Below are 14,324 nucleotides of genomic sequence, written 5' to 3'. Positions count from 1 at the left end.
TCCAGTGTTGGAGCATTCACAACTTCTGGAGGTAGGTTGTTCCACTGATTAATTGTTCTAACATTGTCAAAAATGTTCCCTCATTTTCAGGGAAGTGAAAACAGTTGGTAGATTTCTCAACATCAAGTTCATAAAGATTTGGAAATAGGATATATCCTTCTTGCCATTTACCCAGTCTTACAACTATCCAGCCCACCAAAGGAGAAAGGCAGAACATGTTATGGACCCCAACTATTAAGGAATTACACCTGATAGGGCCTTCTCTGTGGTGGCTCCCTCCCTCTGGAACATTATTTCCCTAGAGATAGGATTGGCTCGCAACCTGTTTCATTTCTGCAAGGCCTTGAAGGCATAGTTCTGTCATTTGGAGGCAATCAAGTAACTTGTTTGAGTCTAATTTTGCCACAGAGTGGGGGGGTAGGGTTAAATAGTTTTTTAAAAAAAACTGTGGGTTTTTAATGCTGAACATCGTCGCACCACTGTCCAGGCCTTCCGCATAGCCCTTAAGACCTGGCTAGCCCATCAGGCCTGGGGACAAAGATAATCGCCCCTCCCGAATGATGAATGAATGTTGCTCATTATTTTACTCTATGTTTGTCTATGTCATTGTTTGTATTTCCCTCCCCTGATCCTATGTAAGCCGCCCTGAGTCCCCTCAGGGAAAAGGGCGGCCTATAAATGTTAATAAACCTAAACCTAAACCTAACAATGCCCAAATTCTCCATGTGTGAATTCTGGGAGTTGAAGTCCACAAGTCTTAAAGTTGCCAATGTTGGAGACCCCTGATCTAGACAACAATGACAGTGGTAGAGTGGGATGTTGGGATTTCTGCTTGTATCTTTGTTTCTCTAAGAGGCCTTCCGTCACCTCTGGTAAGTGAAGGCCAAAAATACTGAGATCTTGTTCTATATTGAGATCTTGACAAACAAGGGAAAAGAGGATCAGCTGGAAATCAAAGACAGTCTGGAAATACTCACAAGAACCATGGGTGTTTCTGAATCTGTTCCAGCTGAAACCACCACGTGGAGAAAAATAAACCAACATTAGACTCTTTTTGCAAAGATTAAATGTAAAGTTACAAACCACGACTGCTCTATCCATCACTATCACTCACCATTAAAACATGTGTTAATAATAAGATGCCCTTATCTCCAGATATTCAGTATATTAAAATAAACATAAAACATTAACTGAGTCTCAAAATAGAACAATGTTACCTACGTTCAACTGTTTCAATCAGATCCTAATTAAATTTCGATCCAAATAGATCATATAAAAATCGACCATATCAGGGAAGAATTCTAACTCAAACCTTCTCAAATTCCTTGTGTGTCTAGTCACACGTGGCCAATAAAGAACTATTCTGTTCTGTTGTATTCTGCTCTGCTCTATTCTATTCTATTCCCATTATTTCATAGAAATTTATGACAACTGCTATCCTATTTAAATATAAATTCAAGAGTGGCCTATCTCCGGGTGGTGGTGTTGGGGACTCCTGCTTGCAATCTGATCGGTGCTACCCAGAGCCCTCCATCCTGCTCCACTTCACCATCCAAGCCTGCTCCTCCCTCCATTCCTCCCAGTCTTGGGAACGACAGGATGACTCACACTGAGACGTTTCTCTGGCTCCACTTCAATCATGCCCCGCAGGAGATTCTGACAGTCTGGCGGAATGAAATGGGGCATGTGAAAAATCCCACGTTTCACTTTTTCCAAAAGCTGCCGTAGATTGTCATCATCAAAGGGTAGCGCCCCCTGCAGGAGAAAAGAGTGAAAGAAATTAAGACACCCCAGAAGGTCCTTCAGATTTCAGGTTTTGCAGGAATTACTTGGCTTAACGTTACAGGTAATCCTTGAGTTGCAACTATTTGTTTGAAGTTACAACCATGGTCATGTAATCAGAATTCAGGCATTTGGCAATCATCATGTATTTACATTGGATGCAGATCCCAAAGTCACGGGATCACCATTTGTGACCTCCCCAGATGGTTTCTACAAGCAAAGAAGGAGCCGAGGTGGCACAGTGGTTAGGGTGCAGTACTGCAGGCCACTTCAGCTGACTGTAATCTGCAGTTCAGCGGTTCAAATCTCACCGGCTCAAGGTTGACTCAGCCTTCCATCCTTCCAAGGTGGGTGAAATGAGGACCCAGACTGTGGGGGCAATTTGCTAAAAATCTGTAAACCGCTTAGAGAGGGCTGAAAGCTCTATGAAGCAGTATATAAGTCTAATAAATAAATAAATAAACAAATAAATAAATAAATAAAGCCAATGGGGGAAGCTGAATTAGAATCAGAATCGAGCTAGAAGGGACCTTAGAGGTCTTCTAGTCCAGGTCCTCTAGTCCAGAAGACCTCCAAGGTCTCTTCCAGCTCAATTCCAATTCTGATTCAAATTCAGCTTCCTCATTGGCTTTTCTTGTAGAAGCCATCTGGATCTGCTCGAGCAGGAGCCTCTACACCCATGATGGGGAACCAATGGCACGTGTGCCAGAGGTGACATGCAGAGTCCTCTCTGTGGGCACGCATGCTGTCACTAGCTGCTCTTCTGGTTTCCGGTATACGCATGCACCAATGGTGGGTTCCAGATCCTGGTGCAACCGGTACGGTGCAACGGGGCCGGGCGCCCACCACGTGCATGCGCACAGCACCTACATGCGTACCCACTGCCCGCGACACTCCAGCTGCTTGGCATGCACAAATGCCACGATTGGCTGAAATAGCGGTAAGGAGAGTGGGCGGGCAGGTGGGCCCTCCGGAGCACCGTACAGGAATGATACCTGGTGCTCCCAGCAGGCACCGGTATGCCTCTACCGGGGGGTTCTGGTTGTATCACACCACTGGCATGCACACTGGCCAGCTGGTCTTCGGGTTTAGGTGCTCCGGCGTGCATATGCACTCATGTGTGCGCTCGCACATTCCCATTTGGGCACTCAGTGCTGAAAAGGTTTGCCATCACTGCCCTATACTATATCAGACAAGTGACTGTCCAGTCCCTTCTTAAAAACCTCCAGCGACGAAGCATCCACAACTTCTGAAGGCAAGCCATTCTACAGGTTAATTGTCTTAACTGTTAGGAAGTTTCTTCTTAATTCCAGGTTGCTTCTCTCCTTGATTAGTTTCCACTCATTTTTTTCTTGTCCTGCCCTCAGGTGCTTTGGAAAATAGGTTGTCGTCCCCCCTCCTCTTTATGGCAGCCTTTCAAATATTGAAATATTGCTATCATGTCACCCCTAAAAGTCCTTCTTTTCTCTACAGTTCAACAGTTCTTCATATGATTTTAGTCCCCATGCCTTTAATCATCTTAGTTACTCTTCTTTGCACTGTTTCCAAAGTCCCAACATCCTTTTTTGTAACGTGGTGACCAAAGTTAATGACCACATGATGCACTTAACTGCAGTGATTCACTTAACAACCATGGCCAAAAAAGGTCAATAAATTAGGCACAGCTCACTTAACAAGTGCCTTGCTAAGCAATGGAGATTCTGATCCCAATTGTAGTTGTAAGTCAAGGACTAGATGTAAATGCCAAAACACTGTTTAAATATGAAGGTGTGTAATACCTTTGGTTCTTTTGCCCTCATCTCCTTTATTAATCTTTCTTTCTCCCTTTCATTTCCAGCCCCCCCCCCCAGGTCAACATTATCAGGACAACAATTGGAATCACTGGGAATTGGCCAGTACAGGTAGTCCTTATTTACAACAGTTCATTTAGTGACATTCAAAGTTACAACAGCACTGAAAAAAGTAAGTTATGACTGTTTTTAATACTTACAACTGCTGTAGCACCCCCATCAGGGGTGAAATGCTACCAGTTCGGACCATTTCACCCAAACTGGCAGTAAAAAATGCTACCGGTTTGGGCAAACCAGTATTTCCGATGATCAGCTGGGTGACGATCAGCTGTGACGCGCAATTTATGTTAGCTAGTCTAAATCACGTGGCACAGTGGATTCCCCCACCCACCCGCTACTGACCTTTGCAGACTCTGAAAGCTTCAAAATGCTCCTTTTTTAGCGCTGCAGGGGCATGCCTCAGGGGTGCATGCGCTCACTCAGTAGCGGACTCACCGAGCTGTGGGCAGACTTCAGATGATTTCATTGCTGATCCCCATGGTCATGTGATCAAAATGTGGATGCTTGGCAACTAACTCATATTTATGACCATTGCAGTCCCTGGGTCATGTGATCATCTTTTGCGATCTTCTGACAAGCAAAGTCAGTGGGGGGAGCCAGATTCCTTTAACAACCATGTTGCTAACTTACTAACTGCAGTGATTCACTTTACAAATGTGGCAAGAAAGATCATAAAACAGGGCAAACTTTACTTAACAAACCTTTTCCTTAGCATAGAAATTTGGGGCTCAATTGTGGTAATAAATCAAGGACTACCTGTATATAAATTTAATAAATAATAATAAAAGTTGTAACAATTGCAAGTAGTCCTTGAATTACGAACACAATTGAGCCCCAAATTTCTGTTGGTTAGTGAGACATTTCTTAAGTTAATCTTGCCCCATTTTACACTCTTTCTTGCCATGATTGTTAAGTGAATCTGCAGTTGGTAAGTTGGTCATTCTTGGAGTTGATGTCCTCAAGTCATAAAAGGGCCGTAGTTCACCACCCCTGATTTAAATGGACAGAAGACAGTAGAACTAAATGAGGGATTAAATGCTCTCTGCCAGGAGTAAGCAAACATTTTTGGGACAAACCTACCACCAGGAGGGCGAAGAGGATGACACCACAACTCCACATGTCCGCGCGACGTCCATCGTACTTCTCCCCCTAAGGAGCAAGAAGCAGAGATTGGGGGCTTGATGATTAATTTCGGGAAGGGGGAGAGAAGATTTCAGGAATCAATGAAAAATAAGAAATTTGAAATGAGGGTGGGAGGCTTTTCCAAGCATTAAGAGCAACTACAAAGGGGAATAACCATTACTGGCATATAATATGAAATAATCATTTTTAAAAACTCACTAAAATGATAGCTGTTCTTCACTCTGTCCCATTTGGGAAGAGAGATAAGGGGAAGAGACCTCCAAATACGGAGGGGAAAGTTTACTTTTTGATTAAGGAGAGTTTGCAAAATCTTATCACCATATATTAGGTTGATATTTCTTGGAAATCCATGTGGACATGGAGATTTTTTTCCCCTTTGTTTTCCTGTGATTGGCTTTTCCAGTATTTTTTTTTTTAATTAGAATAGTGCCCAGCAGAATCTAAGTTTCGGTGCACACATAGTCACACAAAAACAGAAAATTGAGATCCCCAGCAATGTTCTTGAGAATGCAGAGAGATTATTTCCTCTAACTTCAAAATATTCTTACTACCTGGGAGAAGGAAATCAGTATAAATCTTCTGGATTAGATTTTTGATGATACTGGAATCGTATATATGGTGCATGAAAGTGCATATGGAGCATGAAAGTGCGTGCATATAGGTACAAGTTCATTATAATAACTAAAATAATTCAATCACAGGTAGTCCATGATTTATGACAGGTTAAATTTTTGATGGATATAAAGTTCTGACAGAAACACACAAACACACACACACACACACACACCTCCCTGCAGTCATGTGGTCACATTGTGGGCACTTGGCAACTGGCCTCCGTTTACAGCCTTTGCAGTGTCCCACAGTCACATAACAGAAATTTACCAATGGTTTTTGACAGGAAGTGGTGTTTACTTCTGATCTGAAAAAAAAGGCCCATTGTGTGCCTTTAACAACCACTGCAAAAAAAAAGGCTGTAAAATCATGCCTGTCTACATGGTGACCTGCTTAATGACTGCTATGACTTATGACCATAATTCCAGACTCAATTATGGTCACAAGCCAAAGACTACCTGCATATGCTTTAAAAGATTTAGTTTGTACCTTCTATGTTTGTTCTGGAGTGCAATTTCGACTCAATCCAATATATGTTATTTAAATTATTAAAAATACATGTTTGAATTGTTTGAAATATTGTGTCATGCTGTGAAGCTTAGGTGTGTTCATCTTTACAATCTGGGATGACTCTCTGGATCTTTTTAACTTACAACTCCCAGCAGTCCTAATGGCGAAGGATGAATGCTGGAAGTTGTCATTCTAAATGGCCACAAGTATGTAATATATAATTGTTCCAATTGAAGAGCCAATTGAAGCAGGATAAAGCATATTTTGTGGAGCTCCTTATCTTTATCTATTGGATGGGATGGGGGAAATCAGATACCAACAAAGATAAGGGGAGGGCACTAGGCCTGAATCCTTACCTTAATCACCTCTGGACATGCATAGTGAGGAGAACTGCAGCCCAGCATTGGGGGCAGAAAAGAAAGAGAAAGACAGAGAGATAGGAAGAGTGAAATGCCGAAGAAAGCTAACCCATAGGGCCATGGGTTCAACAAGCATGTGAGGAGAAGCCTGTGAAATATACCACCCCTCCCCAGTCTAAGATGGTTGTGGAAACCCTTGTTTGGTGGGTTTTGGGTGCCAGGACAAACCTTCTTTGGCATCCTTGAGTTAATTCTGGAGTGGCCAATTATCCCGCTAGATGGGAATTGCTCAGAACACCATTCTAGGCCATTCCACATCTAACACATGTGGCTTCTTCAACAACTTCCAGGAGGAGGGGAATTCAGCAGGTTCTGAGTACCCAGTAGCGGAAATTTTGAGTAGTTCTGAGAACCGGCAAATATCTCTGACTGGCCCCAGAGTGGGGAGGGAATGGGGATTTTGCAGTATCCTTCCCCTGCCATGCCTACCAAGCTACGCCCACAGAACTGGTAGTACAAAAGTTTGAATTTTACCACTGGCAACTTCCCCACATCTCTAGAAGTGGTAGAATCTTTTCTGCCTTCCCACTAGAGACAAATATGTCCCTTCTTTGAGGACAACCATCAAATGAAATCCCTATCTCCTGGCCTGGAAATCTGAAGCTAAACTTGACATTTACACAATTAGGAATTGTGGGGATGACTTTTTTAAAAAAGAATTTATAGCTGTGAGGAAGGAAAAATCTTGGTAGGGATTCTGGCACTATGGAATCAATTTCCTTAACAGATGTCATTCATTTTAAGAAAAAAGCACCATCATTGCACAAAGGAGTCAAAGTTGGTGCGGTAACTTTGGTTGGCTACATCTGTTGGCTACATCTCATCCCCTGTGTATGTTCTAAGACCATACATTTGGGATTTAATGCAGGGGTGGGTTTCAGGCGGTTCACGGCGGTCCCCGCGAACCGGTTGGTCAGCGAACCCGGAAGTAAGTAACTTCCGGGAACGCCAAAGGATCCACCCGCCCGCCCGCATTTCTTACCCAGTTTTGACGAGTTCTGCGCTTCCACACATGCGCAGAACGCATACAGCGCCTGCGCGATCCTCCAGGAGCAGCTGGATCATCGCACAGGCACTAGTATGCATGCCTGCACTGCGCGCGTGCACGAGGATGCCGCCGGCCCCATTCCAACCGAACCGGTTGGAACGGGACGAGAAACCCACCCCTGGTTTAATGGGAGGATATTTCACAAAGAGTTTCCACTTCCAAGAATATATGATTTATATTTTCATTGATGGAAAACTTTTGCTGTCCTACATATGGCAAATCTTTGATCTGCTTGCAAGTAATTCACATTTCAAATGTTAAGTAAGAGCAGATATTTCTGATTCACTTATAGTTCAATGACTATAGTAATGTGTTACAGCATTTCCATCTAAAGACAAGGAACAGCTTACCTAGGTTCCCAAGCATATATTTCCTTCCCATTTCACTTTTTACATGTCCACTACATTGGACACATTGGTATTCCTGCAATAATGTGTGGATCCACCCATGCAAGGAGCCATGTGGCTGACTTCCTCCCACCTCCCTCCGCATCACAGGCCAGCAGGACTCCATTCTGAGGATGCCTCACCCACAACTTGTTTCCAGCAGGCTGTCTCCGACCTGCAGGGAGGCCATGCCGAAATCTGCAATCCGAATGTTGTTCTTCTCATCCAGCAATAAATTCTCAGGTTTCAAGTCTCGGTGGCTGAAGGGGTCCAAAGAAAACCCATGGAGATTGATCAGCGGCAGAGTTCATGGGCATGCACATACACAAACATGTGTGAGCTTGTACCACTAAATCCCTTGAAGTTATTACATGAATGGCTCTCAACCCAGTGGGAGGTATTAGATCAGTATCAAGTATTTTCTCCCCTCCCTGCTTTAAGCAGTGCTGAAGTACAGATTAAGGGTTATTTTGTTTGCTTAAGTGATACGCGAGTGCTCTACTGAATATTGTATGACTTGCAGCTCCACAATTATGAAATCTATTGCGACTCAAGGACCCCAACCATTCTCAAGATTTTTAGCATTATTTGAGCCCAGAGGAATAAGACATTGTTTGCATAATAAGGCTGACAACTAATGAACTCAGTTTTTCCTAATGCATCATGCGAATCTGTATTATAATTTATGTTAATGGTTTATTATGCTGCATGATCCAATAAAATGTGATAAATTTAGAAAACCATGCGGAATAAAACCATGAGTTTGGGTTAGGCTACCAGATTTAGCCTATATTACAATATTAAACAATATTAAATAGTAGAAGGTCTGGTTGTCAAGAATTTTGCAACTCAGATTTGGTAGTCTTAAATTAGAATGTCATATGAACACAGTCAAAGGCTGTTAGCTTGACACCCATGATATTTCACTAGTTTCCCTTACTTTTGGAGGGAGCATTAAAAGTCAACAGGTTTCTCTATGTGCTGTGTAGAACAAGCAGTGTAGCCTGATGTATTTGTATTAACAATTTCTGAAAGTATTAATCCCAAGAGTGCCAAGTTAGCACCTTTCAATCTTGTCTATTCTTCTTCCTCAATGAAGCTGCAAACTAGAACTGTGACTTTACAAAATTTATTGGTTTGGAAAATATTTTTTCTCAGATGGGCTGTATGCTAATATTCCTTCAAACTATTTATTCATAAATTCAAAACAATAACCCATGGTTCAGAAATATGCTTTTACAAAGCGACAGGACATAAATTATTTTAAAAACAAGGTTAAACTATACATATCCTGAGTTAAATGAAGGCAGGAATAGAGGGGACTTCAAAGTTTAAATAAAGGCCTACACCAAACAAGTACAGTAAGATCGAATTCAGTCAGGAGGGAATATAGAACCGTGGGACCATTAAGAAGACCAATTTCATGTTCTCCATGATTTGACTGATAGCCTAAGAACAACAAACAGCAAAAGAGGGTGGGTGGCTGAACTTGAACGATATTACGGCAACCGAGGAGCTCCCATCAACTCTCCCTCAAAAGCAAAGTAATTGCGGAAGGGAAGAGTAAGGTTAGTGAACTTTTAAGATTACTTGTAAGGTGATTCCTGAGCGGCAGGATGGGAGGGGGAAGCAGTTGTGGGGAACGGGGAAGGGGGAATAGGGTGAATGTTGCAGACCTGCAGTCATTCATAAGGGCGAGCAACTGTTGTGGCGCTGCAACATTTATAATTTTGGGACTTGCTCATAAACACCAGGGGGCGCTTATCTCGTAACTTCGAATGGGTGCTAAATGAAAACTCAGAACCTAGAGATTAGCTGTATATCTACAGTGATGCAACTAGTTGCTTTAGTTTGGCAAGACTTCTGGCTATGGGTGAGGAACAATAAAGGAAAATACTCAGAAGTAACTCAATGTGTCTTTGTTGGTTCCTGGGAGCCTGGCAAGAAGTGATAAATGGGATGTAGGATAAGTTATTAAAATGTTAATGAAATCTTTAGAACTTTGAGTGGATGGGACTTCAGCTATGAAAGTCTAGAAACCACTGCATTTATTAGATATTACATTTCGCCAGAAAAAGCATCTACTCCCAATATTTACATATCATGCTGGATCAAAAGATGAGGAAACCAGTGATCATCTAGTGACCTATCATGTTTCCCCACGGTCTTATTTTCTTTTGACCCCCAAAATAAGGGCTTGGTCTTATTTTTGAGCTGCAGGAGATGGCGAGCGTGGTCACCTCATGGCTGCTGCTGTGTTGCAATATTTTCAGGGAGGGCTTATTTTGGGGGGAAGGTCTTATTTTTGGGGAAACAGGGTAGGAAAACATGTACTTCAAAAAGAGTAAATTGGCATTTCAATCATCAATAGGATCCAAGGATGGGAGAAGGAACAATAATTACTATAATAAGTATTGATTTTCTTTATCAATGATAATTCAAAGTGGCCGGTAGCATAAAAATTAGAGACACAATAAAAAAAAATCAATAGAACACAAATAACAAAAGGGTGGGAACCACAAGACAATTGAGAAAAATAAACCCAAAAGAAAAATGTTTTTCTTTCTTTTCCTGCAGGAACAAAACAAGATATTGTAACAGCTCATAATAACACAACAGTCAGCTCACCATATAGAATAGCTGTGACAGAAATCCAAAGCTGAGACAATTTGTCGGAAAAACTTCCTGGCTTCCTTGGGGGTCAGACGGCCTTTCTTCACCAAGTAATCGAAAAGTTCACCTCCTGAGACATGTTCCAAGACGAGGTACCTAACATATTAGAAGTCCAGAGACAGCATGACCAAGAAGCAAGGACAAGAATTAAAAAGAAATTGAAAATCTATCAGACCACCATGGGAGCAAACTCAGAATCCATTCAAACCAAGGCAAAACCATTTTCTTTGCAAAGAAAATGGAAAAGAGAAAGAGAGATGTAACGCTTTGATCCCGAGAGTTAAAAAGAGAAAGAAGAAGTGGGTGGAGAGAGAGAGAGATATGAAGAATTCAAAATATTTTATATTGCTTCATCATTATTGAATCGCCAACTGCTACATAACCTCAAATGGAGAACGAGCAGAGCTCCTTCAAGCCAGGACTACATTTTTTTTAAATATAGGAAAGACTTGTGTTTAATAAATATTGTGTACAGTTAGCTGGGTGGCGGCTGGTTGTGCTCTGATTGAAGGGGGATCTGGCCTTGGCTGCCTAAAAGGTTTCTTGCATGGGCAGCCAAATACAGGTAGTCCTCGACTTATCACTGTAATTGAGCCCACAATAATTTCAGTTGTAAGTCACAAGGGACATAAAGCAGATCAACACACGAGTGGACCTGATTTTGCAACCACTTTTGCAGCAGTCGTTAAGCAAACACCAGGGTCGTTAAGCAAACCCATTGTAAAGTATGTCTCTGAAGATTTTCAGTCATCCAGTTTCTTCAAAGATGCTCTTTCAAAAAGCACCTGCACTGTTTTTTTCCTTGAGGAAGAGGAACAAAATGTTTTGTTTCTCATTTATTTATTTGTTTGTTTGTCAAACATGTAGAAGATAACAAGTATGGGTATGAACATAAGCATGAACAAAGGAAGAAAATACAGATAAATGGGGACAGTAAGACAGGGACGGTAGGCACCCTAGTGCGCTTATACACGCCCCCTTTACAGACCTCTTAAGAATGGGGTGAGGTCTACGGTGGACAGTTTGAGGTTGAAGCTGTGAGGGAAATGACATCCAAGAAATGTCATCAGTTGTGACTTGGCAGGGTGGGGAGAGGCAGGATGGAATGGAATGAGAATAAGAAACCAAACATTTTGTTGTTCTTCCTCAAGAAAAAAACAGTCCAGTTGCTTTTTTAAAAAAACACATTTGAGATCACTATGAAACCAGAAGTATAATGCTGATTTCTGGTTAAAAAAAAAAAAAGTCGTAAAACTCAGTCACGTGACCATAAGGTGCTGCAAACATTTCTAAATGCAGCCATTTTACTGTAGGGGAGGGTGTGTGTGTGGAAATCAGAACTTCAAAACAAGACCACACTTCCATTTTTGGAATCCGCTGTAACTCTGAATGGTTATTAAACGATTGGGCATAAGTCAAGGATTACCTGTGCATGGACACGACTCTCACACTTGGCATTTCGACATACAGTTATATGCTGTTTTTGATACGAAAGAGCTTCCCATGGGGACAGTAGTCTGTTCCCTCAGGAGAAACACTGTAATTTTGGGCATGTTTAATTTTTAAGTTAATTTGAAATTCTGCAGGGTTGGTGGGATTGAATTCCAGTGACTGACACACCAGTATACCAGTATCTACAAGGGAATCACTCCCATTAAACTCTCTTAATATTTTAAAACTGTTTTTATGTAAGCCGCCCAGAGTCCTTCGAGATTGGGCGGCATACAAATCCATTAAAATTGAAATTGAAATTGAATTAAAGTCAATTAAACTTCCAGTGGAGTAAATAAGTAGGGAAGATTATGATTAAGAGAGAATTCTCAAGGATCAAAGTTAGAAACGTATCAAAGTTGAGCCTGAAATATGGCATTTTCAATAATAAAACAAATAAATGTTTATTTCAATATTAATATATATATAAAAAAAGCTCTAACATAGCTTGGAAAACCATTGGCTGTGATAAACTGCACTTTATATTATCTCCAACCAGTGCACCCACCAGTCAGACTGGGCAAAGATAAGCTACATGACTGAAAATGAAAGCTAGTTGAATAATACCTCTCCCCAATTTTAGCCCTAATACATATACATATTTTTATTTCACGCACTCTCTTTATCCCATGGCTTTGTCTCTCTCTTTATATCTCCTCCCATCGACTCAGAAGAGGATGACAAAGAAAGCTTATAAGTAGAGAATGCCACTGGTCTGGCACCGCCTGGTATGTTGGACAGCTATCCTGCAATTTCTCTCCTTCCCTCCCTCCTCCCTCCCCCCTCCCTCACACACAGTGGCTCTGCCATTCTGGCAGCATTCACACCCAAGAGAAATACAAGTATCTTCCACCTAGGAAACCGTTGCTTTGTGCCAGGAATTTCAGAAGCAGATGGGAACACAACTCCTTTCTTTTTATTGGTCCTGCACCTTTCCAGAAACCAAGCTTTTGAATTTCAATTACTTTAGCAAAATTGGAGGAAGTGGCTATTTCCTGTCTTCCGCTATCCTCCCTCCCTCCCCATTCAGAGAATGCCACATATAAATTCGAGCATGAGGGTGGAGGGTAGCCACAATCTGTTGGGAGTAAAGTGTGTAATTAGATTGGGATGAATTGGGGGGGGGCGCTTAAGAATCTACTTCAGAACAGCTCCATAAAGCCACATGTCTTTGGCTCTTGTTTATCACATTTTAACTTGGTCTGCCTTCAAGAAGAAGTATCAAAGCTGGCCCTATCTTTGGATAGATGAGGTCATTGCCTCAGACAACAGACGTTAAGCAGGTGGCCAGCTGTGATGGGAGCCTTCTGTCTGTTCTTTTTGAATGTCAAGCTGTTCCTTTTTGTTCGTAGTGCCATGGATGCTTCACCCTTTTCTTCTGAGCCCGCTAAACTATTCTGTCGCAAGTGTGGAAATGATACTATCCCATGGCAAATGTTGAAGCAATCCTCAATGGCCAATCCTGCTCTTCTTTATATGTCATAAGAACATCAAGAAAAAGGTTTTGGGAAGGTATAGAATAACACCTGAGTGGTATCTCATGTAGGTTTGTTGCAGACAACATGTGGTTAAGAACATGCAAGGGGCATTGAACCATGGTGATTGGGGAAGATGGGTGGTTTAATGACTTTACACATTGCACTAATCCAGGGCTGTTTCATCACATTAATTAGTAGCCTTTGGCAATTATTTGCAATAATTTTAAACTCAACCTACAATTTTCACATTGCCCTTGCTACATATCAGTAGATTTCAGTCTCTGTGTTATTGCATTTATGCACTTATGTATCAATTCATATTTTTATAAGTCTGGAGTTGTGATTCCTATAGCTATATGTATGACTGGAAAGAAGGCCCCGTATTTCTCCTGAATGTAGAATCCTTAGCAAGTAAATCCATGGAAAGAGATGATAATATTCCAGGTGGATATGTGCTAATTTGTAGAAAGAACTACAGGTAGTCTTTGACTTTGATCACAATTGAACCTAAAATATTTGTTGCTGAGTGGGAAAGTTGCTAAATGGGTTTTGCCCTATTTTACAACCTCTCTTGTCATAGTTGCTAAGTGAATAACTGCAGTTGTTAAGTTAGTATCAGGGTTGTTAAGTGAATCCGGCTTCCCCGTGGACTTTGCTTGTCAGAAGGTTGCAAAAGATGATCACATGACCTCAGAACACTGCAACGGTCATAAATATGAGCCAGTGCTAAGTGTCTGATTTTGATCATACGAGCATGGGGATGCTGCAATGATCATGTGAAAAACAGTCAGATGCCCCTTTTTTCAGTGCCATTGGAACTTCGAACGGTCGCTAAATGCACTGTTGTAAGTCAAAGACTACCTGTATTTCCCTTTGGCAGGTATGTATCCAGGGCCCCATTTGCAAGTGGGAGGCCATCTGCCAATAAATAC

At 41.7% G+C, this 14,324-nt stretch overlaps 1 protein-coding gene across 2 annotated transcripts in view; it reads right to left on the bottom strand.

Moving 5' to 3' along the window:
• Positions 1–14,324, bottom strand: part of BRSK1 (BR serine/threonine kinase 1) — a 58,790-nt gene that overhangs the window by 15,358 nt on the left and 29,108 nt on the right. For both annotated transcript variants that reach the window (XM_032237423.1, XM_032237424.1), the window contains exons 4-9: positions 10,379–10,519; positions 7,894–8,010; positions 6,254–6,287; positions 4,713–4,781; positions 1,609–1,755; positions 978–1,009 (exon numbers count right to left, since the gene is read on the bottom strand). In XM_032237423.1, coding sequence (XP_032093314.1) covers positions 978–1,009; positions 1,609–1,755; positions 4,713–4,781; positions 6,254–6,287; positions 7,894–8,010; positions 10,379–10,519 — 540 coding nt within the window. The remainder of the gene's footprint in view (positions 1–977; positions 1,010–1,608; positions 1,756–4,712; positions 4,782–6,253; positions 6,288–7,893; positions 8,011–10,378; positions 10,520–14,324) is intronic.

Source organism: Thamnophis elegans, chromosome Z, assembly GCF_009769535.1.
Source record: "Thamnophis elegans isolate rThaEle1 chromosome Z, rThaEle1.pri, whole genome shotgun sequence".
NCBI lineage: Eukaryota > Metazoa > Chordata > Lepidosauria > Squamata > Colubridae > Thamnophis > Thamnophis elegans.
This window is presented reverse-complemented; position numbering and strand designations above follow the sequence as displayed.